Source organism: Giraffa tippelskirchi, chromosome 7 (assembly GCF_054371585.1).
Source record: "Giraffa tippelskirchi isolate mGirTip1 chromosome 7, T2T-mGirTip1v1.2.pri, whole genome shotgun sequence".
In the NCBI taxonomy this organism is placed as follows: Eukaryota; Metazoa; Chordata; class Mammalia; order Artiodactyla; family Giraffidae; genus Giraffa; species Giraffa tippelskirchi.
Genome location: NC_137281.1, coordinates 20,889,898 through 20,915,936, shown reverse-complemented (window position 1 = coordinate 20,915,936; position 26,039 = coordinate 20,889,898). Strand labels below are relative to the sequence as shown.

The window sequence follows — 26,039 nt, the reverse complement described above, 5'->3', positions numbered from 1 at the left end:
TCTGGAAGTAAAGGTGGGACCGGTTATCAGCACTTTTTAAAGCTCCTCAAGCAGTTCCACTTTGATTTTTCAAAATGTAACATTTACACTGTTGGCATCAGAATCATCAGGGACACCTATGGAACCACCCACTTCTGCTCTCCTCCCCTGAACCCAGGGAATCAGAACTGCTGTGCCTTGGGTCCCAGGACTGGTGTTTTAAACTCCCTTGGGGGTTCTAATTCTCAGTACAGTCTGAGAACACTGCTCCAGTGAGCATTTCAAGTGTGTGTCCCTTGGAAATCGACACACATCCCCCGAGCATCCTTGCAGTCGGCCAGGAAAGGCAGCCCTCACCCCACCGGGCGTGGAGGGAAGCCCTGCATTCTCCCTCTGCAGCTCCTGCTGATGGATGCCCATGTGTGCTCTGCACACCCTTTGCCAGATGCGCTTAATCGTTTCCAGGTGCATTTTTGAAATGCATCCTGAGTCTCATCCAGTACCTGCAGGCAACTTTGCCAGCTCTCACTGCAGGGCCGTCCCCCAGGCCTTACACCAACCCGTGGACCAGGATAAGAGTTCCTTGTCAGGCTTTCCTGCCACAAGCCCCACAGCCCACTTCCCCCCACCCCCGCCCCCGGCCCTTAGCTTCAGGGGCTGCCTCTGCTGCAACTGGCACTGGACTTCTAGGTCAGCCCAGAAGTACCCCATCCACAATGCCTGTCCCACAGAGAGTTCCCTAGTCTCCAGTGAGATGTCATATAGTAGTGGCTGAAGGGAATTGGAGCCTAACATGGGCATTGACTTCAAGAAGTGGGAAATGGCGCCTTAAACCATTTGTACCTTTACATCAAAGGGAACTGAGTCTTCCTGTAGATCCATGTCACTGGTCTAGAGAAAGAGATTCCCGGCTGGGTCCTCTCTGATATGTCTGGGAGAACCTTCAGCTGCACGTAGGTGAGAAAGAGGAGTACACAGCCACCATTTGACGAGGCAGGTATAGCTTCTCCAAGGCTGGAGCACACAGTCTGGAGGCGACACGGAGTCCTGTCAGAACCCAGGCTGGTGGTCCTCTTATTTACCAAATCCATGCATCCTCCCCCTGCCCCTAATAAGTGTATTACCCCAAAATACCCTGTGCCTGGAGACTGGGAATCCAGCATCATCTGAGACTAGACATGGTAAAATGTCTCCAGAATACACCATTCACCCTTGACTTGCTGTTGCTTTAGGTCACTCTGTTTTACAACAGAATAGAGGAAGTGGTGGGAGATACCTGAGTTTCCTTGGAGAAATAATTGTGATTATCGACAGAGTGCTATTGTAGACAAGGAGCTCGAACTGTCCCATTCCTTCCAGAGAGCTTTTTTATTCCAAGGTCCAGAGAAGACCCTGGACTGTGCACAAATTCTTAGAATATATTTAAATTCACATTTGTGTACCCCCCTCTCTTTTCCTCTCCTACAGTGCAGGCAGGCCTCAGTTGTATGTCCTGGTATTTTTTCCATAATGGAAAGAACAATAGAAATTGTGTGTTGGATTTAAATAAATATTTAATTCATGAAAATGATCTTATATGTTTTAAAACAGTCTTTAAAGCTATTTTTATTCTCTCGAAAGTGCTTATTATAGGTAAATTACACATTTTACTACCGGAGCATTAGGTTTGCCATTAGTACAAATTTAAGGCACTACAAAGACCAGTAGATAATGTTAATTTCAAATACAGAAACTAAATATATTTTGTGCCTTTTTATTACTCATTTTCTTTTAAGTTTTATTGACTGCTTTTTATCTTAACTATATGTCTTTACATGCTGCAATCATAATGCACTGTAATGGTATTAATATTTTATAGAATCGGTATTTATAGTTCTTTATTTAGAAACAATGCAGTAGGTCTGCAGATATCTGAGCCCGTCTGGAATGGTGCCCTCCAAATAATGATAAATTACTTGTGCAGTATGCCATTTGCTAATTATATCCATGATTTACTGCAGAGCAAGACTTAAATCATTCATTTCAGTCTTGCGTAACAGTGCCATAAAATTTTTAGGTTTAAAAATGGTTTCCATGTGTATAATTTAAACAAATTTTAGAGCTATTGTATACACAAAATATTGCAACCACCCATTTGTTACATACTTTGTCTTTTTAAACTTCTACTTTTAATGATCACTGTGGTTGAAATTATTATGCTTAATTTTCATAATCATAGCTTTTAAATCTACAGCCGTTTTCACATGTTAGATAAAGAAAAAGATAGCTAATTGTGTGTAGATAGTATGTCATTCCTGAATAGTCCCAAATGGTACAAAATCATTAAAAAAGCTTAAGAGTACGAATTATTCTTCTATTAAAAAACAGTTGTTCTCTAACTAATTATTAGTTTGAGCTGCTTTGTTTCCAAGAACAAATGTTGATCCTTCTAGCCTTGTTCAGCACACCAAAATGAGATTAACACTTTTTTTTTCTCCTTATACCAAAATCTTGCAGGTGAGAAACCCTACAAATGTCCCCACTGTGATTATGCCGGTACCCAATCAGCTTCCTTAAAATACCACCTAGAACGGCACCACCGGGAGCGGCAGAATGGAGCTGGGCCACTGTCTGGGCAGCCCCCAAACCAAGACCACCGGGACGAGCTGTCCAACAAAGCCGCTTTGTTTATCAGGCCAGACATCCTGAGGGGCGCCTTTAAGGGGCTCCCCGGAATCGACTTCAGAAGTGGCCCTGCGTCTCAGCAGTGGACGTCAGGAGCGCTCTCGTCCGGAGATCACACAGGACAGGCCAGTGGCATGTCTTCTGAGGCTCCTTCAGACACTCTGAAAGGCACTGACCTTCCTTCCAAAAGCACCCACTACTCCGAAATCGGGAGAGCTTATCAAAGTATCGTGAACAACGGTGTGAATTTCCAAGGGTCCTTGCAAGCATTCATGGACAGCTTTGTCCTAAGCTCCTTGAAGAAGGAGAAGGACTTGAAGGACAAAGCCCTCTCTGACCCTCCTTCCATGAAGGTCCATGGGGCGGACGGCGGTGAGGAGAAGGTGGGCGGCAAGGTGGTCCCCAGGAAGTCTGAGAAGTCTCAGTATGAGCCCCTGGACTTGTCCGTGCGGCCAGACGCTGCCTCCCTCCCGGGCTCCTCGGTGACCGTGCAAGACAGCATTGCGTGGCACGGCTGCTTGTTTTGTGCTTTCACAACGTCCTCTATGGAGCTGATGGCTCTTCATCTCCAGGCCAACCACCTGGGCAAAGCGAAACGCAAAGATAACACTATCGGGGTGACAGTCAATTGCAAAGACCCAGCCCGGGAGGCCAGTAAAGTGGCCTTGCTGCCCTCAGTACAATCAAACAAAGAGATGGCGCTTTCCACCATGATGGGACCTCTAGACTCGGCTTCCGAGAAGATGGCCCAAGGACAGGTCAAAGAGACTCTGGGGGAGCAGAAGGGCGGCCCGTGGCCCAGCCACATGGACCCCTCATTCTGTAGCTTCCCATCAGACTTCTACAAGCAGTTTGGTGTTTACCCAGGCCTGCTGGGCTCGGGGGCCGCCAGCTCCTGCCCCAACAGGGAGCCCGACGGGAATGCCCACTCCGAAGATGACGCCCCGATCCTGATCCCCGAAACCACAAATAAGAACACTACTGATGACCTCTCGGACATCGCCTCCTCGGAGGACATGGACTCCTCCAAGGGAGAAAACAACGAGGAAGAGGATATTGACACAGAGCCAGAGGTGATGAGCAAGCCGCCTGCCCTGAGCAAGGATGGGGGCAGTGACAGCGGGGACGGCCTGCTGCCCACGGGCACCCCACAGCCTGTCCAGGGACTGGTCTCCCCTCTGCCCCAGGCGTCGGAGAAGCAGTGGCACAGCCCGGGCCTTCTTCCAGCCCAGGACCCCACAGCGGGCCTGCCCAAGCCGGAGCGGGGGCCCCAGGGCCTGGAGAAGCCGATGAACGTGCTGTCGGTCCTCAGGGCCTACAGCTCTGATGGCTTAGCAGCCTTTAACGGACTTGCAAGTAGCACAGCAAATTCTGGATGTATCAAGAGGCCAGACTTGTGTGGTAAGTTTTAGAATCCTCTTCCTTTAGTTCATTTCCCAAAAACATCAGTGCTGATTTGTGCATTTTTTTAAAATGGGGTAAATTTATCCATGAGCAGATTTTGAACTACACATAAGATACCCCCAACTATGCTGTATATGCAATGTAGACAATCATGAGAGTCAAATTCATTTAGAAGTGTTGGACCTCGTACTTTTGTGTTTCAATTTGCATTATTGTGGTCTGAAATGCCTGTACTGAAGGCATGGAGAAAGGGGCAGGGTCTCACAGCATGAACTACTCCTGTTTTTTAATCCATAACTTGAGGGGGAAAGGAAAAACTTAAAAAACAAAAAGAAAAAGAGACCTGGTAACTTGCAAACTTTTCAGTCTTTTCAACTTACGCATAAGATTCCTAAAGACAATTCCTTACTGCTTTGCTAAGCCAAATCTGCTTTCTGAAACTTTTCTTTATAATGACTTAGAGGATACTAAAAGCATATCACACTAACCACAATGTAGAAATAAAGTGACCCACTCTCCAAATAGGGAGAGGGTTGTGGGGTGTTTGTGATTCATCTTCAGACATATCAAATGGCAGTTACCGTGACTTTGGCCTTCTATTATTGCCTTCTGTCTGTCTGTCTGTCTCTTCATTGGCCTTCTATTATTGCCTTCTGTCTGTCTGTCTGTCTCTTCACCCATCTGTCTGTTGTTCTGACAAGAAGTGTACATTATGAAGTCCCTGGTTAGCAGTGTTATGATCCTGTCTGTCTTGGATTTATGCCTGCCTGATCTTGTTAGCAAATTGGCAATTCTTTACTTCCTTAAAGAATATGTTTACTCCAAAGTAATTCCAGATCTTAAAAAGTAATGCTAGATTTGAAGCCTAGAACTGCATCAAATGAATTTCGGTGTGGGCAGGGAGGATCAAAGTCATTCTCTTGGCACCCAGATATTCTTATCTGAAAGTCTTTCTCCAAATTGAAGTTCAGTGTGTTATTTCCAGCCCCAAATTTCCCCACTAGAGACAAATGACCATGGCATCTTCCCATCTGTAGCCCATGAATGCATTTCTGTGACTTTACTTGTTCAAAAAAGGAAGGAAAGTAGGAAGGGAGGGAGGGAGGGAGCAAGGAAAGAAGGACAAGAGGGAGGAAGCAAGGAAGAAAGGAAGAAAGGGAGGGAGGGAGCGAAGATCCTATTTAACTTCTGAATCCTGACATTCCTTTTAGCACAGAGCGGGATGCAGCAAGCTGGATTCAGTTCATAATTTAAATTGATATATTTCTTTTTCTCTCTCCTTCCCTAATTCACTAAGAACTGGATCAAGCAGTCAGAAATATTTTTTGAATTGTCAAAAATCACTAAATGGATTTCTGACAGCTCAAAAAAATATTGACAGTTCCTTATGCTGAATGATTCATAAGGCCCCATTAACCAGCACCCCCAGATCTATTTTTAGTCACATACAATTCATTACTTTTGAAGCTGTTAAAAACAATATTTAAAGGAAGGAGAAAAGGGTTTCATGTCAGTCCAGTTTTTTTTCTTTTCTTCCAGGGGAGCGATGTTTGTCTTTTTTTTTTTTTATTATTGTTGTTGTTTTAAGTTTGTGATTGGAGTGCTTTCTTTTTCATTGTTGTTTGGGGATTTTTTTTTTAAAGTCTATTTTCAGTTCTTTCAAATACCTGCGTAGGACCATAGTTCCTGCCAGGAATCCATGCATCAGAAAAGATCAAAACCTGGCATGTTTATAAGCTCATTATTATTGAAATGAGCTCATATTACCCCTATTAATTTTCCCATCGTCCTATCAATGCCGAAGGAAGGCTGCCTGCCTTTGAGGAAGCAGGCCCGCTTGTGTCCTTTTGCACCAGGCCAGGGTGGAGGGGAAGCAATATCAGGGAGCCCTTTCCTCTGAGCTGTAGCTCTCAGGCCCTTCTCCCCCTCCCCAAATAGCAGCTCACCACACTCCCCTGACATTTCTAGGGTACAAGCAAAAGCTTTGCTTAGTCAGCCTTTCAGCCACTGGGTGACAGCCTGAGATGTAAGTTGCAGCCTCTGTCCTGAAAGGGTAGTGAAGACCCTCAGCCCAGCCAGGTTAGAACCCTAGAGGGTACCTAGTTGCTTCCCAGTGGAGTATCCAGGTCCCACTACTCCACCTTGAACTCATGGTAAGGTGCCAAAAGTAACTCTAGCCAATTTTTAGAAAGCACAAGTTCTGCATTTCCTTTATCCTCATTTTTCTGCATCCTCTTGCTTAGTTTGGGAGCAGGCAAGAAAGGCCCTTTCCTGGCCTCTGTGTTTGCTTGGGTTGGGGGAATGTCTTGACTCTGTCCAGTTCTCATTCCCCTCTCCCATGCTGGCCTACCATAATCAAAATCCTCTTCTTGATTTCTTACTGACTGTTTTGACACGGGAGGGCCAGGCATATTCATCCTTCCTAAGAACTGATATCTGGGAGGAAAACTTAAACTCACTGAGCTACAGAGGGGGCATTTGGGGACATTTTTCTTCCTGCCTAGTCTACTGTCTTTTTGGCATTGCAAAAAGCACAAATGATAGTTGAAAACTTCAAACTCTCATTGGCTTGACTTTGCTAAGGTGGATATGATATTGGCACAAGGAATCAAATATTCTTAATGTTTATTCCTTCCTCTCTGCTCCACTCAGAGTAGATATGGATTTTCAAACAGGCCCACCAGCTTGATAGCTGATTTCCTCAAGAAGCTGGGCTTTGCACAACCAAAGAATTATTCTGATAGTTCTTATCTCAAGAGAGTTTGGAGTCTGATTTTGCCTGGTTAGCATACCCGAATCCCTGCTTTGATGCCCCTAGAAATAGGCTTGTCAGAGGAACTAATGTCCATCTGTGTCTATTCTCATGGGTGTAAAATTGTTTGGAGAAGCATCAGGAAAGACCTTGTTCAACTCATGTAGAGCCCCCTCCCCACCAGAGCTCAGTGGGTCTGCTGACACAGGCTGGTGAGTGGAGAAGGGGCCTTTAACCCTCAGTTTGTGGGTGATCTGCATGTTGTAGCTCTACTTCTGGATTCTTAATTCTGCATGCCTGCTTTCTAACTTTTAAAGCTCTGGTCCTACATTCCTTAGTGTCATAGGCCTGGGGTCTTGGCCTATGTGCACTTCTACCCCTAGGCAATGCAAAAGTGAGAGACAACCAGGAGAAAGACCATCCTAGCCAGCTAGGTAGGGAAGGCATGCAGCATTTGCCAACATTGAGAGCTTGAGCATGAATTTCTAAAGACCAGAGGCGTGTTACAGATAATCCTAAGAAGGTGACTGAGCCATCTTGGATTAAACTGAAGGGCATGCATCGCTGGCTTCTAGAGTGAGTCAGGTCCCACTCTGGGCCTGATCTCATTACAAGAAATCCTGCTCCAATCAAAGTCCCCATTTCCAGGCTCTAGGCGTGGCCCACCTTTATTTATTCTGTTGAAGAGCATGATGTACAAGGGTACTCCCACGCCATGGGAGAACTTGGATGTGCCCTTGGTTTTGTTGGAATGGATTTGACCTTGGTCTTGTAATGGGACAGGATCCACGTGATTATCTAATAAGAGGGGCCAGGGCAGACCAGGGCAGTATTCATATCCACTGACAAGACAAGGCAGACAGCTCCTTTGTCCAGGCTGAGAAATCTGATGAACTGTTGGATCAGCCAGTAGCTTGAATATTTGAGAGTGCTCTGGTGGGCCCCAGACTGCACAGAGACTGGTCTGCATAGCTCCTGTGGGACTGGCTGCATGGCCCAGGGACAGAACTTGCTTCACTCCAGAGTTTGTGGATTTGAAGAGGAACCACTACTTTTATTTTTGAACCCTAGATGCATGACTGGGAACCATGGTGTGCTGAGCAGAGTTTGCTCTGTGTTGTTTGGTGAGCCCAAGAGTAGGGTTGATGGTGAAGAACTGAAGTCAAATTAAGTGAAAGGGAGTGAGCAGGGTACAACCCCCGTACTCTTGGAGTTACCAACACTCAGGGAAGCCCAGCTGAGTGAGGAGAATCTAGCAGCTTGTCTGTGGTGGGCCTGAGGTCCTTGTACACTCCCAGAGCGAGTGACCCACTGGCCTGGGAGGAAGCGAGTGAGAAGGCAGGGTCATTAACAGCAATCGATTCAGTATTTCCAGTTAGGGGGCAACTGGCTTCCCTGACCCAGATTATGTCTGAGACCAAGAGTTCTCTCATGGCAATGAGAGAATGAGGACCCCCTTCCTGAAAAAAAAAAAAAAGACAGGTTTCAAAATGCTCTGTACCTCATGTATTCTAAAATGTCTGATGAAATGATAATGAAGCTCAACTCTTTTTGAAATGTGACTTCCGTCCTCCAGAAAACTTGTTGATTTCTCAATATAGGCAGTCTGAAAATATTTACCATTTTGCCAGCTATACAATCTAGAGCAGGGGTAGGCAGCTGCCTTCCTAGGTCAGAGAGTGAACCCGTTAGGCTTGCAGGCTCCGTCGTCTCTGCTGGGCAGCACAGAGCAGCCAGTAAGCGATAAGGAAACAAATGGGCATGGCTGCGTCCCAGCAAACTTCATTTACTGACACAGGCAGTGGGCTCAAAGTGGCCCGGGGGTCCTAGTTTGTCTGCCCCTGCTCTAGTATAAAGAAGGTTGCATTGCTGTGGTCATCCCTAGAAAAGATATGTGAAAACCGTACTCTGCAACCCCACTGGCCTGTAAGATGATGTGAGCAGGACTCAGATCAGCAGCTGCAACATTCCATCTATTGCCATTTAATGCCAGAGGCGTGAGAGATTTTCTGAGAGTGAGAGGGGACTTGTAGACCTACATGGCCTGGACTAACTGTTTCTGGAAGGTCACATCTCTGTCTATGTGTAAAAGACTTGCAGGAGAACACCCTCCTCCATGACTCGTGGGTGGGTCCAGGGCCGCCACCATCACAGCCAAAGCAGGCAGAGGAGAAAGACACAGGAGCTCTTTGATGGACAGAAGCGTAAGGATGAAAAGAGATGGAGGTAGAAGAGCTTGGATAAATGGAGCTGATATTTTCTAGAAGAGATGATGTCCACATTAGGTTATCACAAGGAGGTGATGTCGCTGCCCAAACATCTTTGGGTTGCAATCGTCCCTTTTAGCACTGAGCAGGTACAAACCTTGCTTTCCATCAAGGTTATGGAGACACATTTTATTTCCTCGCGTCTGCCATGCCAAGTCACTGATGGCTGTTTCTTGGTATGTGGGAACGTTAGCTTGGAAGGCAGTTCTGGCAATTTGGTGGTGACATCCCATCACTGTGGTCACACCCTTCCAGTTTCTACCCAGTTTGCCTCCTGATAGAAAGCAGGTGCTTCAGAGCAGGAAATAAGTCTTACCACCTCAGGCTCTGGCCAAGAAATGGCTAATGTCTGTGGTTAGTCAGGGATTTCCAAGCGAGCTGTGGCTGGGGTGTGTGACAGTGTGACCACTGCATATGTGTGTATGAAGACACCCAAATGCAGGCTCCCGGTGCATAGCCTATGATAGGTGGTATGCTTTTTGGTCTCGTGGACAATTCTAAGTTTTAAGGTGTGGCCCTGAAGCCAGCAGGTTCTAATGGAGAAAGAAAATTAGTTAAATGGCACAGGAAGAGAACCACAAAATCCAAATCCACCAAGTGTACAGGTGCCCAGGTTCAGCCCACACATGGGAGGGCAGTGAGCCTAGGAGGCCCAGGGGATCTCTGTCATAGGGTCTTGTCTCTAGAGCTGCCATGCTTTATTTAAAGCCAAATGAGCAATTGTCCTCCTCTTCCTCGTCCTCCTGAGCTGACTCTTGCTATCAGCTTACAGACACTGTGGATTAAGCACAACTTTTACACTCCCTTTCTTTGCCTACTTTTACCATTTCCAGGTTGGCTGTTGACTTCCAGAGTCCAGCCTGCCCCCAGTCATAGTGCATGTCCAGGGCCTGATGTTAGACCTCAGTAGGGAGGACCAATGGGCTTGTCCTGAAGTCCAAGGGCAGATCCTTTCAATGAATGCAAATCACCACCCCATCCCACCTGCTCTCCCCCTGCTGACTGCCTCACAACTGGCTGCAGAGCCTTTTCCTTTGTCTCTGGTGGGGCAAAGCACAGGTGCTGTCCCCTTGGGGTCTCCCACAGAAACCAGCACCCTGGGCAGGCTCTGCCCTGGCCCCATCCAGAGCCTCGCCGGGTGCAGCCTCTTTGGATGACAGCCCTCTCCCAACTCTTTCGGCATTCTACTCCTCCTCCCTTTCCTTCTTTTTAAATTAAATGGGAATGCCACTGACGTGATGTCGTTTGCACTGCAGGATGACAGAACTGTTGTGTGAATACCATTGTATTTGCCAAATGGTCCACTCGTCATTTCAGAACAAACAAATGGATGGTGTCTGTAAGTCGGCAAACACTGGTGACATTTAGCCTTGTTTATGTTCCTTTCCTTTTGCTGCATATTTTTGGCTCCAAAAGCTACTGTCTGAATCAACAGTGCCTCCGAAGCAGAAGTCTGGTAGCTTTCATTTTGGTTGTGGTATTCATGTTCTCTTTGGATCGCATGGATACCTGTTGCCCAGGATCAAGCCTGGGCTGGGAGAAGAGACCAACCAAACTCTTTGGTTCAAAACACACGTGAATATATACAGTAATTTTTCCTCCCTAATGATGACTTCAAATCGGGAGAGAGGAGGAGAATGCTGAGTGAAGAGTGTTGTCAGAATGGACATCCACATCCCCGGGGAAATGCAAGCTCTCCAGGCAGGCCCAGCCACCGCCATATGCAATAGGAACAGAGTGACCCTATGTGTGTCTTGAGTGCTTTTGGGGACCCTGGGCTTAAGCTGCTGAATCAAAGTGGTGGTTGGCATGGACAGCCATCTAGCTATAGACATCTTAGCTGCTGAAGGAATCAGGTTCTTTCTTCTTTTTATTCAGATGTTATGTGCCAAGCCTAGGTTTCAAATAAGTAGTAATTATCTCCTATTTCTTAGCTCTGATCAACAGCACTTCTGCATCTAATTGCCAACCTGCTGTAATCACATAGACTATTCTTGCTTTAGCCAGAGACCGAAGGACCAAATTTTATAAATATTGCTTTATTGTCCTCCTTCCATTAAACAATTAGGGAGTGTGGCCCTGCCCTTGCTTTCAAATGCCTCTAGCCCACATGGTTTCTGGATTGTTTAATGAATCTGCACATTTTCTTGCAGGTAAGTGACACCCCCTGTTCTAGTCGGTCTAGCTGGATTTGCCCTTGTCTGTTCGTGCTCCTCGGTGGCTATCTGCAGCTTGTTGATCGTGTAAAGTCAAGAGAAGAATGTATACACATATGTGTGTTGAATAAATAATTACTATTGGCATAGGTATGTGTATACACATGGCACACCAACCTACAGTATATATAGCAAAGAATCAGGGAGACTAAAAATACTGCCCCATATGTTCCACTATTAGCGAAGGATGGTGAAGGCTTAGTAACTTGAGCGAGAGAGAAAATTCCTTCAGAGTCATGAATTCTGCAAAACAAACACTGGTGGATTGGAGTCCCAACCCTGTCGGGGGGGCTTCCGCTCAGCACAGCTTCTAGAAGTGGGCCCTGTGATGGTCTCGTTGGCATTACTGCTTGTGTCCGATTGTCCTGTATTTTGTAACACTTTAGAAGAATACAGAAAAGTGCAGTAATTCTCTTTCTCCATAGTATTTAAGCAGTAATATTGCTAGTTTAATATTGTGTCAGGTCGTCACGTTAACCAGGAACAGATGACAGTAAAATACCAGTGAACAGCACCTCAACATCCACTCCTTAAAAATGGTGATTGAAGCAAAATGTGTAAACTTGTACCGGGTTATCGTGTGCTTTGGAATAGAGTATTGTTGAAGTAATTAGAAGACATATGAAGGTGTTCCTGGTAATGAAGGCATGTAAGTTATAATAATTGTAGCTTTCTGAATAAGTGTCAAACTATATCTCTAAGTGTGCTGTATGCTGAGTTACAAGTTAGGTCATTTATGAATGGAATGTAAAACAATACTAAAAATGCTTCAATAACTTATCTTGGTATTGCTAATAAAAAAAGCTGTGAAACATTAGTGCAGTTTTGAGTCATTATGTTAATTCACTCGGCAACACCCTCCACCCTTGACATCCCTCTGTCTGTTGGAAGCCTCAACAGGACATTCAGGGAAGCTAGAGATGCTGTCCCATGGGCTGTTTGCTGGGTCACCTGCTATGTTTTCCACCCATCTTCAGGTGGCTCCAAGAGTTACAGTTCCTAAACATACAAATGTCAAGACACCTCCCCGTTGGGTGGGGTGACCGTGGTGGGTTTGGGGAGAGCATCTGTGTGCACAAGTGTCTCTCGGGTGGGTGACTAGACCCCGTGACCACTCACAGGCCCCGTGTCCCTCATCTCTGGTGTGGAGGACAACACACGCCTGGCCTTGCTGCAGCAAACCTTACCATTTTCTTTTCATCCTGTGAAGCATAGTTTTACATGGAAAGGTCCTTGGAATTGCTGAAGTGTGAAACATTGTCTTCGTCCACTGAGATAGTTTGGTTGTGCCCTTGTCTGTTGTAACAGGCTTCTGCCAGCTCCACCCCCACCCCCATCACAGCAGGAGGCACAAAGCAAGGATTTCACTTTTCTTTTGTGATTGCTTAGGGTTTTTGGTCCATGAGCTGGACTTGAGGCACCTGCCACTTCAACGGTATTACCAAGCTTCTCTAATTGGGCGTGTTTTGTAAACTTCTAAATTCCATGCACACACTGCTGCCTGGCTAACTGGTCCTGGGGGTGGGGGAGGTATTATCACTGTTTGACAGAAGCCCCAAGTATGTTCCCCCCTCTCCAAATAAATGAAGTGTCCTGTGTACAAGGGAATGGAAGCCCAGAAGTGTCCACTGGAACATGCCTGGCTCAGCAGTAGGTCAACCTTGTCATCTTGACTGCTGGAAATATTCCCTTCAGTAGGTCTCATGGAAATTGTCCAAGCAATCCCAGAGACCATAGAATACAGGATTAGGTTGTGTCTTATCGGAGATAAGAGGTGAAAGCGAGAGATTCTGAGAACAGGATACTGTTCCATGAAGCTGAGGACATGCGCTATGGGTTCCGATGGAAAACTTGGTGGACGCCCACACGCCTTGCCAAGGTATAGCCAGTGACCCCAGCCACACCTACCTGGACCAGCTTTCACCAGCAGTGTGTAGGTAGAGCCTGAACCGAAAGAAAGACTCCAAGCGGCAGGGATCCCGTCTTTGTTTCCAATGCCACCTGAGTCTGGGAAACTGCCCTGGGACGAGAATTCATCCCTCCTCTTTCCTGGATCCCAGCCTCCTGATGGCTCCATGAGGCCTGCATCACCTCCTCACACACACCGAGCTTCTATGAGCCTGTTCTCTCCACTGGGGCCTGAAGCCACGTTGGGTTTTAGAAGCCACATTTGTAGCTCCCAAGGAGGGGCTCACCACCATCCACTCTGTGAAGGCAAGGGGCACCCTCTTTACCCCCTGGCCAGGATGCGGTGGGGACCAGAAGGCTCTATTGAAGGGCCTGGGGTTGAACACATAGTCTCTGGCACTGTTCTTCATTTACAGTCATGTTGCACACTATGGGAACCCTTGCCGAGACCACCAGTCTGGCAGGGAAGGGGCTGGGAGTCCAGTGCAGCTTGAACGGCCAGGTCTTGGCAACAGAGGTAGAACCACTGCAGGAAATGGATCATCCTGGCTTCTCGTGCTGACGGCAGGAAAGTTCCCTGGAGCCCCCTATCCAGGCATCTATTTCCCTCTTCCCTCCACGAGGGCTCAATTTCCTTAACAGGGTCTCCACATTTCCACTTCGAAAGCAGTGGGTATTTCCTGGGTTGCTCCCCTGGGGGAGCTTCTCAAGCTTAGAGGAGACCTTTGTGGATTCTCTCCTCCAATTATTTATGAGCCGCCCCCCAGCCTCCTACCCCCTCTCATTTCACAACCCTCCCTCCTCTGCCCCCTTCTTCCCCACCTCCTTCTTATCCCCCTGCCTCTGGGGAAGAACTCCTTTCTCACCAGCTGAGTGTTCTTGGGAACATCCTGTCTGTGACTGTGAGGGAGCTGGGTGCATCCAGGCCTTTGGGATGAGCTGACTTCGTTTCACAGCTCAGCGTGGGGGCCAGCAGTCCTGTTTCTGGAAGCCTGCCTCCCCCTCCCCACCCCCACATGGCATTACAACAAGTGCAACCTGTTTGGACTCAGATTTGGGGCAACCCCAAGCATCCCCTATGACTCAACCCTTGGCCCTAAAGCCTAGACCCTGCTAAGCAAGGACGGCCCACTGGTCTGAGGCGGAAAGAGGGGAAAGGAGTTTTAAGGAGGTAACTGTGCCATGAGATGGGACAGGCCGAGGGGGTGAAGGCTTGTGCAGCTCATGGTGAAAACCAGTCTTCAAGTCCGTTTCTTTAATTACTCGTGTTTCAAAGAACCTCAGATGCTCTGGTGCAGGGGAAAAAAGTCAAAATATTGGGAGACGATTTCTTCTTACCAATAGTCACTTTTTCTCTAAGAAATGTCATGATGACTGATTTACAGCCCTAAGTATGCAGCTGAACGTGTACAGTGTTGTCTGTGCAGGAGAGGATTCTGTCTCTAGAGCAAACTGTGCATTCTCAAGGTTAAAGTTGGGGAACTCTGCACAGCAGTTTCATGAGCAAAAATCTCCATCTGTGCACCCAGAAATTGGCTGGCTGTATGAAGGTTTTGTCGTTCATGCTCTTTGTGGAGTTGTTCAGACACACCCATCTAATGGTAACCCACTGCTCACAAGGTTAAGTTTTCTTTTTGAACTTCTGTTGTTGTCAAATTAATATAATACACTCTCAATTATCCACAGAAAAGGAGAAAGGCAACCAAGCGGGGAAAGCAAATTTGCAATTAATTTACCAAATTATTGCTCTTTTTATATGATGGACAGGTCGCTTTTCTCTTTGGAACTCAAGTGTTTTGTATGTCCTGGGGGGAGGGCTGGGGCAGTTGCAAGGACAAGCCACCCACCTTGTCCCCACACCTAGGGACCGGGTGGAGGCAGGTGTCTTACTGGGGTGCAGGGGCCTCAGGGTTTAATTGGGGGTTCACAGAATGTTGGGCTCTTTCTTGTCAAGGCAAGTCCATTAATCCTCTCAGTCTTTCAGGAGCCCATGGCTGACCTGGTTGAGGTCTCCTCAAAGCAGAGCCTGACGTAAGGAGCTGGGTGCAGTTCGTTCATGTGGGGGGCAGTCCTGGGAGGCATGTGTGAGGGTGCTAACAGGGCTGCCACTGCTCAGGGACTAGGCATTGTCCCCTGGGGATCCTCTAGGGCACGATGTGACATTCACCTCAGAATGACGCCTGAGGGCTGAAGAAGCTGGGGCATTTATCCACCAGCTCTGCAGCTCTCAGTAGTTGAGAGTCACTGCAGCCCACCCAACAGCCAAACAGTCTTCTCACAATCAGAGAGAAACAAGAGGCCACTGGTGTCCTGGGGAGCCAGAGGGGAAGGGGTCGGGCATGGACAGTGTCCAGAGCAAGCCAGAACCCCTTGGTCTGAGGATTTTTACATCCCTGGCATGCTGCAGAGGGTCACCAGTCTTCCAGAGCCCAGGGTGAGGGCAGATACACACTCTAAGGTGGGAAGCGAACTGCAGATTTTAAATATTGGGACATGCACTCAGCTTAGGGCCAGGCTTTCTGAAGGCTGGATGAAGCGCTGGCCCAGGGGTCAGAGGACCTACAATATCTACAGCAGTCACGCTCCAAGGAGCTTGGACAAGTCGCCTCAGTATCCTCTTGGGTCTCAAATTCTATGGCATTCAGGATCCCTGTTTCCTTGACTTTTCTGGTGACTCGCTCAGACTCCATCTGTTCTAGAGTCCTCATGAGCGCTCAGTCTTGCAGGGTCCAAGATGTGGGCACCAAGTTGGCCTTCCCACAAGTACATGAACATGTGGGGTTTCAGTGTGAGAATGAGGCATATGAATACGTGCTTCTTCATCAAGACATTTGTATTAACTCGTAAGAAGAGCACTGAGGCATTTCCCTTCTGATTCTAGAAGTCGGTCAAAAAAAATTTTTTTTAAAAAGAGGGAGTCAATAAAAGTGGATCTTTGGGCTCATAATAGTGCAAGAAAAATCTGATTATTTAACTTTTTTCATTTTACAACCTACTGTATTCACAGCGGAACTTGAGAAGATAGTATTTTCACGTTGATTAAGGTTTCCTCAAGTGCTTTACTGACATCAACTTGATTATTCAAGGTGTCCCTCTTGGGTGTGACAGTATGTGGTCCCTCTTGGGAGCCCCCCACTCCCACTCAACACTCCAACCCAGTAACACTTTGAGGGAAAGACAGGAGGTATGGAGAAAAGAGGGGTCATCCTGTGCTCCATCTTGCATGCACGGGGCATGAGGAACAATTCACATTCCTTTTCGTATCTGCGACCCCTGCGCGCTTCCATCCTCAGCATTGCTGTGGCCACTCAAAGTCACTGTTGGCTAGCAAGGCCCCCTAGTTTGGGACAGTGTGTACTATCTCCAACTTTGAACTCCTCCATTCCTCGGCTTTTGTTTAATTAAAAAAAAATGATCTTGGAGTATAGTTGATTTACAATGTTCTGTTAGTTTCAAGTGTACAGAAAAGTGATTCAGTTATACATGTCCATTTACTATTCCTTTTCAGATTCTTTCCCCATACAGGTTATTACAGTGTACTGAGTAGAGTTCCCTGCGCTATACAGTCGAGTTAGGGTTGATGGCCTCTAGTTTTGTCATCCACCAAAGGATACAGTTGTGTACCCTTGTACATCCTCAAGACAATAAAATGAATTTGAATGAGTAAGTTGGATGTTGGCAGATCATCCACATTTCAGTTATTTTAGGATTTCTGTTGCCATGCAGGCCCCAGGCAGGGTTGCCATGAAGACTCATACTCACTAAGACCTTGCCAAGTGGGGAGAGAATTTGGGTAAGGTATTGCAGAGCACGGAGCCCCTCATGCTTGCCAATCTGTACTCACCACCTGAAGGCCTCTGTCTAGACAGCCTCGCTGGGATTCCATCCCATCCACGGAGAAAGGTGTGCTAGGGTTCAGTGATCCCATTCCTGGGATGTGCAGACATCACCCCTTTTGTCTCCAACTGAGCTCTTTTCCCTGGTTTTTTTTTTTTTTCTCATGCTGCAAAGGATTTACAATTAGGAGATTAAAAAAAGAAATGTCCAGTGGTCAGCTAGCAGAAACAGGATTCTTATACAGTGGCTTTTGCTTTTATGTGGAAACTTTGGGCTTGAAGTGTCATCTCAAAATCACACTCAGGCAATTCAATTTAAATCAGTAGGGGACTTTTCTTGAGGGCTTTGGGATAAATACACTCGCAAAGTGAGTAATCCTGTCTCCTTTGCACAGGTGCATGCCTGGACTTCCTTATTGTCGGGCGGTTCCGGGAAGCCTCAGCTCTTTTTCATGACACAGGAGATGCATGGGTGGAGAGGCAGGCTGACCTCATCATCCTGGGACACATGGGAGGGAGAGGGTCTTTGGATTTGGGGTGGGGCATGAGGGGTTTCCCAGTGGTGGGAAGGGGGGTTCCTGGGGGCACAGTGCTTCTGGTTGGCCTTGTTCAGGCCTGACAGTCTGAGAGAGCTGGGGAGCAGGTGGGGCCTGTAGGCCTCAGAATCTCCCGACTCTACACCAATCCCACCATCTCTCCTGGGGAGAGTCTGGTGGGGTGGGCCTGGGACGGGAGGAAGGGAGGACAGGCAGCCGCCGTGAGACCAAGAGCAGGAAGGACCAGACAAGGAGACAGTGGAGGAAGAGCAGTGAGTCAGAGGCACGGATGGAGAGAGAAAGGAGAGAGGTGACGGTTGGAGTGGAGGGTAGGGGGACGGCGTGAAGAAGGGAAATGGAGACCTGGGAAGATAAAAGGGGAGGAAGGAGACGGTAAGAGAACAGAAAACCGGTATGAACAGAGTCAAAGAGACGTGGTGGAGGTGGCATCTGGAGAGGGGAGGAAAGTGGGAGATAGAGTGAGGAAGAGGAGAAGAGCCAGCAGAGAGGAGAGCATGGCAGCAGGGAGGAACCTTCTGGAAGCCACCTGGGGTTGGGAGGTGGTCAGAGGGCCTGCTGGAGTGGGCAAGGAGAGGGTACTCAGGCCTGGAAGACGGGTGAGGGGCAGGGGGCCGGGGGAGGCCCTGAGCATAGCACCTGGTGGCCCAGGCCGCCTTCCCAGCAGCGCCCTCCCCCTGCTCCCCACCACCAGCTTCAGGAGGAAACACTGCAGCTTAATCAGAATTATTTACAAGATAATGGTCCATTGTTTGCACTAAGACAGATGTTGACTGTGGGAACTTTGTGTTTTATGCTCCTTTCCCTGCTCTGCCTTCTCTGGGTGCAGATGGGATGGAAGTCATGTGAGTTATTATTACCCGAATTGGAAATTTGGAGGCACCTTCACCCCAGCCCCTACTTGGCTGGGCTGCCGAGCTGGGCCGGCACCAGGCAGGCAGGCAGCGAGAAGGGACAGTCAGCTGCTGGTGGCAGGGTCAGCCAGGGCCTGTGATCCCCCTCCCAGCCCCTCGAGGCAGCCTGTGATTAAGAAGGTCTTGTTTCCTCGAGGGGCGGGTCGGAGCAGTAGCCTTTTCTGGTGGACAGGAAGGGCACTCTCTGATTAAGATGCACTTGCTATTTTTTGAGTCAGGAGGTCACAATTGACATCTCAAATGAAGGTGGCCATCTGGCCTTCTTCTTGCCAAAAGGAAAGAGCAGTCCCTCTGGGGTGGGGGCTTTGTATTCCTCCTTTATTTAAACTTATGAGAAGGCTTCCTCTTGTCTTCTGGGGTCACTTGGAGGGCCAGATCTGGACTTGTGATTCCTTCATTCCTCCTCCAAGGGTGGGGTTGGCTGGATGAATGCCTGTCCCACCTACTCACCTGGAGAGAGCCCGTCCTGAAGGAGGAAAGAGAGGGCGGCATGGGAGGATGTGCCTGTCATGGTCTCACTCCTAGCCTCACCTGCAGGCAAGCGGGCCACTCCAGTGTCACAGGCCCAATGCCAGCTGGTCCTTCTTCAGCCTTTCTGGTTGCCAGTCACTTCTGCATAGCCAGACTCACCTGTTTAGCAGAACCCATCTTATGAATGAGGCCACTGAGGCCACAACATGTCAGGTGACTTGCCCAAGGTTATTTTTCTACTCGTTGGAAAAGCCTTCCAACTTCTCAAACCATGAGCATCCCATTAGAGAGCCTCCCTGAGCCTCAGCTTAGTCAGTGCATACAGGTACCAGGTGCCTGCCCGGCAGCATTAGGGACCGCAGTGTATGGAAATACATGTCAGCTGTTGTGCTCTAAGCCTGGCAAAGAGTATGTGCTAGATGATAGTGGGTTTCAGCTACATTATTCCTCTTCTAGAATATACAATTGACTCATGACCCTTGGGCTCCCCTGGTGGCTCAGATGGTAAAGAATCTTCCTGTAATGCAGGAGACCCAGGTTCAATCCCTGGGTCAGGAAAATCCCTTGGAGAAGGGAATGGCTACCCACTCCAGTATTCTTGTCTGGAGAATTCCATGGACAGAGAAGCCTGGTGGGCTACAGTTCATGGGATCACAAAGAGTCAGAACTGAGCGACTAACACTAACTAAGTTGGCCAATTAGGGTACTTGGGTTGCTGATCCCCTACACAGTTAAAAGGGGTATAACTTTTCACTGCCTCAAACTTAACTACTAATAGGCCACTGTTGACTGGAAGCTTTACTGATAACATAAATAGTTAACATATATTCTGTACATTATATGTATTATGTATCATATTTTTATAATAAAGTAAGCTACAACAAAGGAAATATTAAAAAACCATAAGAAAAAATACATTTGCAGCACGTACATATATTTATTGAAAAATATCCTCGTGTAAGTGGACCCGAGCAGCTCAGATCCACATTGTTCAAAGGTCACCTGTGTTGCGTTTCCAGTATCAAGCTATGACAAAGAAAAAAAATCAAAGTAATACAATATCATAGAGTCACATTTGAATGCTAAAACCCCCAGTATTGGAAACGAGAAAGCCACTTTCATGACAGCTGAGTGGAATCAGACCCGCCATTTGGATAGCCCAAGAAAGTCTGATGGCTATTGCTCCTAACACTGCCTCCGCCCCCTGGATTCCTTTAGAGGTTGCCAGAAAGCAGTTATAACTGGAGGTTTTGTCCCATTCTAACCCAGCATCTTGGCTCTGGTGTTTAAGGATGTGACTTTATCCTCTTGATCTCCCCATGCCTAAGCGTCACCTACAGGATCAGGTCCTCTGAGCTATCCCTCCATCTACCAAGTTTGGTTTTAAATAATAAATGCTTAGCTACGTGCCAGGGCCAACTCCAGTTCTAAATACCATATATATATATATATGAAAGTGAAAGTCGCAAATGTTGTTCTTTCATCTAATCTTTATAGTAGAAAAATCCCATGAGGTAGACGTAATTTTTATTCTTCCCATTTTACATATGGGGAAATGGAGGCACAGAGAAACTTACCTTACCCAAGGTGACTCAGCAAGTACACGAGGGTCTGATTCATTCAGGCAGTGGAGCTCCCCCAAGATGACATTTTGTTGCCTTGCCCTGTGGGGTTTTTCCCATGCCTTTAATCCTTGTTTGCCTATGTGTGCTCAGTCACTTCAGTCGTGTCTGACTCTTTGCGATGCTACGGACTGTAGCCCTCTAGGCTCTCTGTCCGTGGGATTCTCCAGGCAAGAGTACTGGAGTGAGTTGCCATGCCCTCCTCCAGGGGATCTTCCCAACCCAGGTATTGAACCTGGGTCTCTTACATCTCCTGCATTGGCAGGCAGGTTCTTTACCCCTAGCGCCACCTGGGAAGCCCTTAAACACTTCTTTGGGATATGTCAAAAATGAGCAGACCAACAAACAAATAAATAAAAATAGCATTTTCTTGCCATCCTGTAGATCTGGGTCCTGGGAGAAAATGTGGCAATTCCAAGCGGAGATTGCACCGAGGTAGAACCTGGGAACGGGCAGGATGGGGCGCTGGGTGCGGTCAGATGTGCTCCACGTGACCCACCCGGCCGAGGACTTGCCTGTGACCCTGAGCAGGCCTCTTCCTGTCCCCTCAGCATCCTCACCTCGTCGTGAATGAGAAAGTCCCACCGGATCCTCCCTATCCCAAGATTTCTTCCATTTCGCGGTCTGCGAATTATTTTTAAGCCTGTATTTATTATACTTCCCAACCTCCGGGAAAAGACTGTCTACCCAGCCCTCCCCGAAGTGAGAGGGCCTCAAGGAAACATGACCCCTCACCTTACAATTGTTCTCCGGGGTCCAGGTGGGGGAGAGTGGAGAGTGGGTGGCCCAGGGTACCAGTGGGCCCTCCAGACGAGGGCTGCCATGAGCCCAGCCCCCAGCTGAGAGGGCAGCAGAGGTCAGACTAGGATAATATTTATCAACCCTCTGCCCACTGTGTCAGGCTCTGACCAGACCCCAGCGTCACTGGAGATCACAGATCCTGTCTTTTAAAGGTCCCGCAGAGCCGCTTCACATGCGACCAATTACCTCTGTCAAGCAGGGGTAGGAGGTCCCGCCTGGTGGGTGGGATCTGAACTTGAGCTTCCAGAGGTCGACGACAGGGATCTTAGGCCTTTGAGCTTGTCACTCCCCTATAGCCAGACCTTTTCTGTTAAAACTGTTTAAATTACAAACCAGTAATAAAAGGATCATATGTGTTTCCCACCGAACAGGTTCTTTAGGGCTATTATGATAATTAAAAACATATGGTGCCTGTGCCAGTCAGAGGGAAACTGCAGATGTACAAATTAGGTATTATATAAGGGTTTTCTGCTTTTGCCCTTTTAAAAACGTCAACCGGAGAAGTTTAGAGAGATAAAATGGCAATTGTGCAGATAGAAGGTAGCATTTTGGTTTTAGAATCATTAAATATATAAACCCTTTTCTTTAGACTTAATAGGAATAAACGGCTCCTCATCTAGGAAGGAGAGGAGAAAAGCACCGAGGCCAGGAGTTTACAGGGAAGAGGCCACTTTCCACTGCACAGGGTCTTGGATACCATGGAATTCTTTGCATTTTTTATAATGTTGATCTGCCCAGACAAAGAGGATTATATTTATTAACTATTGAGCTATATTATAATTGGATTGACGGGAGCGAAGATAAAGATTTCCTTACATTCAAACTTTTTTACTTTTTAAAAGGCAAAGATGCAAGTATTGATCAGTCTAGAAACAGTCATTTGTTTTCATTTAAAATACACAATTGATTTTGAGAAGGTGATAAATACTGCTAATTTAAAAAAAAAAAAAAAATTGGGAGGGTTTCTGTGGTCCCTGTCCATGACTTTCCAATGCAGACATACAGTACAAGTCAAGTTCTACTGAGCTGTTCGTATTGAGAGGATCCTGGGCTGGCTGGGGACCCAGGCAACATCCAGCCGTGCTCTGGGGCAGCAAAGAGGGTTCACTGGGTCTGGGTCCTGATGCACTGGGATCTGGGCTAAATGACAAAGAATTTAGCACTTTGTCACTGTATATCTTTGCTACAGAAACCCAACTGGACTGCTCTAAAGAAGGAGGTGATGGGTGAACAGGTGGGAGGAGCTTGATCTCTGCTAGCTCTGCTCCTCAGAGCCTCCATTCTTCCTCCTCCTGAAAATATGTCCTTCCTGAGACAACCCAGCCAGAGCCAGGATACCCTCATCTCCGACCTGCACCCCTCCTTCCATGTGATGTGGTAGTGTCTACTTAAGAAAGTTGAGTAAAAAGCCAAATTTCGAATCAATACAAGAAACGTGCAGAGAGGAGGTTCTACTTACTGCCCAGCTGCCTGAACATTCAGATGACCGGAATTTTTTGAATCCTGGTGTATAATGACTGAAATTCATAATAATGAGTAGAGACCAGTTCTGCTCGACACATTTTTGTGTTGAGGCGTTTATTATATGATACCTTTCCTTAGACTGCAAGGAGATCAAACCAGTCAATCCTAAAGAAAATCAACCCTGAATATTCATTGCAGGGAATGATGTTGAAGCTCCAGTATTTTGGCCACCTGATGCAAAGAGCTGACTCATTGGAAAAGACCCTGATGCTGGGAACGATTGAGGGTGGGAGGAGAAGGGGGCGGCAGAGGATGAGATGGTTAGACGGCATGAGTGGACACTCAAAGGACGTGAATTTGAGCAAATTCTGGGAGATAGTGAAGGACTGAGAAGCCTGGTGTGCTGTAGTTCATGGGGTTGCAAATAGTCGGCCATGACTTAATGACTGAACAACAACATACATTCCATCCTGATGAGGGTGCAAGATCCTGTATCCAGAAAGTGCCCTTTTGTAGTCACCCTGGCTGAAGGAAAGTCTGGGCTCCTGAGGAAAAATGTCCTTCCAAATTCCTGCTTATGTGCTGGGCCCTTTGTCCCACTGCTCTCCTTCGCCCACACCCTCTCAATGGAAGGCCCACTGTCCTCCTGTGCTCTTTTTATGGGGAGCAGTGGTCTGAACCTGCCTCTGGGTCAGGTGGGCCCAGAGAGCTTGAGACAGAATAAATCAGAGGAGAGTTATTGAACCTTCTATCTACTATACAAAAACAGTCTGGGGTGCTAGGTAGGACAGTGGTTTCCAACCAAGAGTGTTCCCCCGACCAGGAACATTTGACAATGTCTGGAGATATTGAGAGTGCTACTGGTATTGGTATCTAGTGGGTAAAGGCCAGGGCAGTTAGCAGTGTCCTGCAATGCAAGGAGTTATCAGGCCCAGCATGTCAGTACTGCAGGACTGAGGAATCCTGGTGGACAGGTGGGAGTACCCGGCCCCCAAGTGGAATTACAAGCTGGGTAAAAGACAACAAGTCGAATGACAAGATTTACCACCCAACTCAATTGTGGCATTCAGCTCGCTTCACAGACACCCTCCCTTCAGCTCATGTCACCTTTGGACCCTAAGGCTTTGTGAAAACTTTGCAAGAAACCGCGCTGGCAGGGTGGGAGTTGGAGCTGGGGTTGGGGAGGCAGAAACTTCCGGCACATTCCTCCCAACTCAACGTGGTGTGTGGGGAGGGGGCCTCTGAGCAGACAGCCAGAATTGGTCTTTTCTTCTCTGCACCCCCCACCCCCACGCCATGAGGGAGAGCAAGCCTGCAGCTTTACTGCACATGTAGGTATTACCACTTTAACTTTTACTGAGGTAAAATAACACCTTGTCACTCAGTTCAAGTACCAATCACCAAATGAATTAATTGTAATAACTGTTGTCAACGGAACAAAGGACTTGTTGCTTTCCTAAGCAGATTTCAGCACCACTGAGAACTATGTACAAACGTTCCCATTGGGCAGGCTGGCGGAAACTAGTCAGAACATAATTGTATCTGTCTATCTCTTTACTTTGTTTTTAAGGGCTGAGGAATGGAGTTAAAAACCTATATTTTAAACATATCAATAAATATACCCCTTTTTGTGTTCGTGACGTCTCCTCAAAAACATGGAGTCTTTAATAAATTGGCCATGAAAATAGCATTTGCTGCTGATGGTCCCAAATCAGGGCCAGCTGTAGAGGCTGCCTGTAGACTCTAAGTCATGAAGGGAATTATGCCCAATTACCCTCCCATAAAACACCCTCTCATTTCTGGGAGTTATCAAAACACATCCCGTGGACAAGCGGTCAGCTGTCCCCTGCTCCTCAAAAGGAGACAAGTGGGCCCCATGCTGGGCCCGCAGCGCTCCTAACTGCCTCCGCCCGATACCAGCGGCTTGTTTGCACTCAGCCTCTTTTTACAGTCACCCTTCCCATTTTTTTTGGCTCTGGCTCTTTCACATCTTAGCACATTTCCCACTTAAGAAGCCCCATAGGAAATCTTCTAAAAAAAGACCTGCTCCTGGAGAGGGGAGGGTGGGAGTGGCCTGGGAGGCTGGTGGCTCAGGAGTCTGTGGCCAGCAACTGTGTCCCCAACAGACTTGGGCTCACTTTCATGGTGGGGGTGTCCTCTGGAGCTTGGGAGTCAGTGACTGACTGAGGGTGGTATCCTCGATGGGTCTGCTTCTGGCTTTGCTGAGGTCCAAAGTTGGGGACTTCCCAAAGAAGAGCGCCAAGGAAGCTGCATCCAACTCCCAGGCAAAGCCTTCTTCAGTGCGGAGTACAAATGGCTGTACCCCCTCTATTCAACAGGGATACAGACTCTCCAGTCGACACCACCTTATCAGTGCTGACCCCACACTTCTTTCTTCCATGCCTCCTCCTCCTGCTGCTTCTCCACCCTCCTGGACCCATGTGACCCAACATCCAGCTCCATCCCAGAGTCCAGATGCCCGAATCTCCCCCCCCCCAGCATCTCCGATATCGCTTAGGCAGCCTGCTTTGTTTTTAGAGCTCATTGAGGCCAAAATTGGTTCCTCCGCAATGAAATGGAAGATTCCTAGACTATCTAGAGCTAGAAGTCATCTTAGAGGTCATTCTCCAGATGCAGATGAGGGAGAGGGCTTGCCCTTGGTTGTTGAACCAGAGACAACAGTCGCTGCTGTTTCCAGGTGTCCAGGCAGGTCCCTGTCACTGGCCCTCATTCTGCCATCTGGGGCAGCAGCCTCACCCTCTTGGGAATTGGTACCTAAGCAGGGGAGGTGTTCCTGTGACTTGTCCCCACAGTGCTGGGGCAATTTTTACTACTCTGCTCCCCTACAGAGGGCCAGGCCACTTCAGAAGCAAGGGTAAGAGGCAGGCTTCTTAGTTTATTGTAGCCCTGGCTCAAATATGCTAAGTGTTCGAAATGGTATAGTCATCTCTGGATAGAACAAGCTGCCACTTGCAAAAATGCTGAGAAGAGCCCTGATCTGAAAAAAAAAAAAAATCTCTCCTGCTTCTGAGGCTGCTTTTCTCTGCAGGGACCTGGGTATGCAGGCTGCATTTGGAAAGCGGGCTCCTGGCACAACCCTGGAGAGGGGACTCGTGGACTATTGATCACATGAGGGTACCAGGCTCCTGTGCTAAGAGCAGATTGTGAAGTTGGACAAAGAATCACA

General features: G+C 47.7%; 1 protein-coding gene across 10 annotated transcripts in view; it reads left to right on the top strand.

The window, feature by feature from the left end:
- Positions 1-26,039, top strand: part of ZNF536 (zinc finger protein 536) — a 443,099-nt gene that overhangs the window by 291,385 nt on the left and 125,675 nt on the right. For 5 of the 10 annotated variants that reach the window (XM_081505684.1, XM_081505682.1, XM_081505683.1 and 2 more), the window contains 2 exons: positions 2,476-4,044; positions 10,323-12,099. In XM_081505684.1, the coding sequence (XP_081361810.1) occupies positions 2,476-4,044; positions 10,323-10,327 (1,574 nt within the window). In that variant the 3' untranslated portion in view covers positions 10,328-12,099. Of the gene's footprint in view, positions 1-2,475; positions 4,388-10,322; positions 12,100-26,039 lie in introns of those variants that run through there. The other 5 variants (XM_081505680.1, XM_081505679.1, XM_081505681.1 and 2 more) reach the window with 3 other exon arrangements.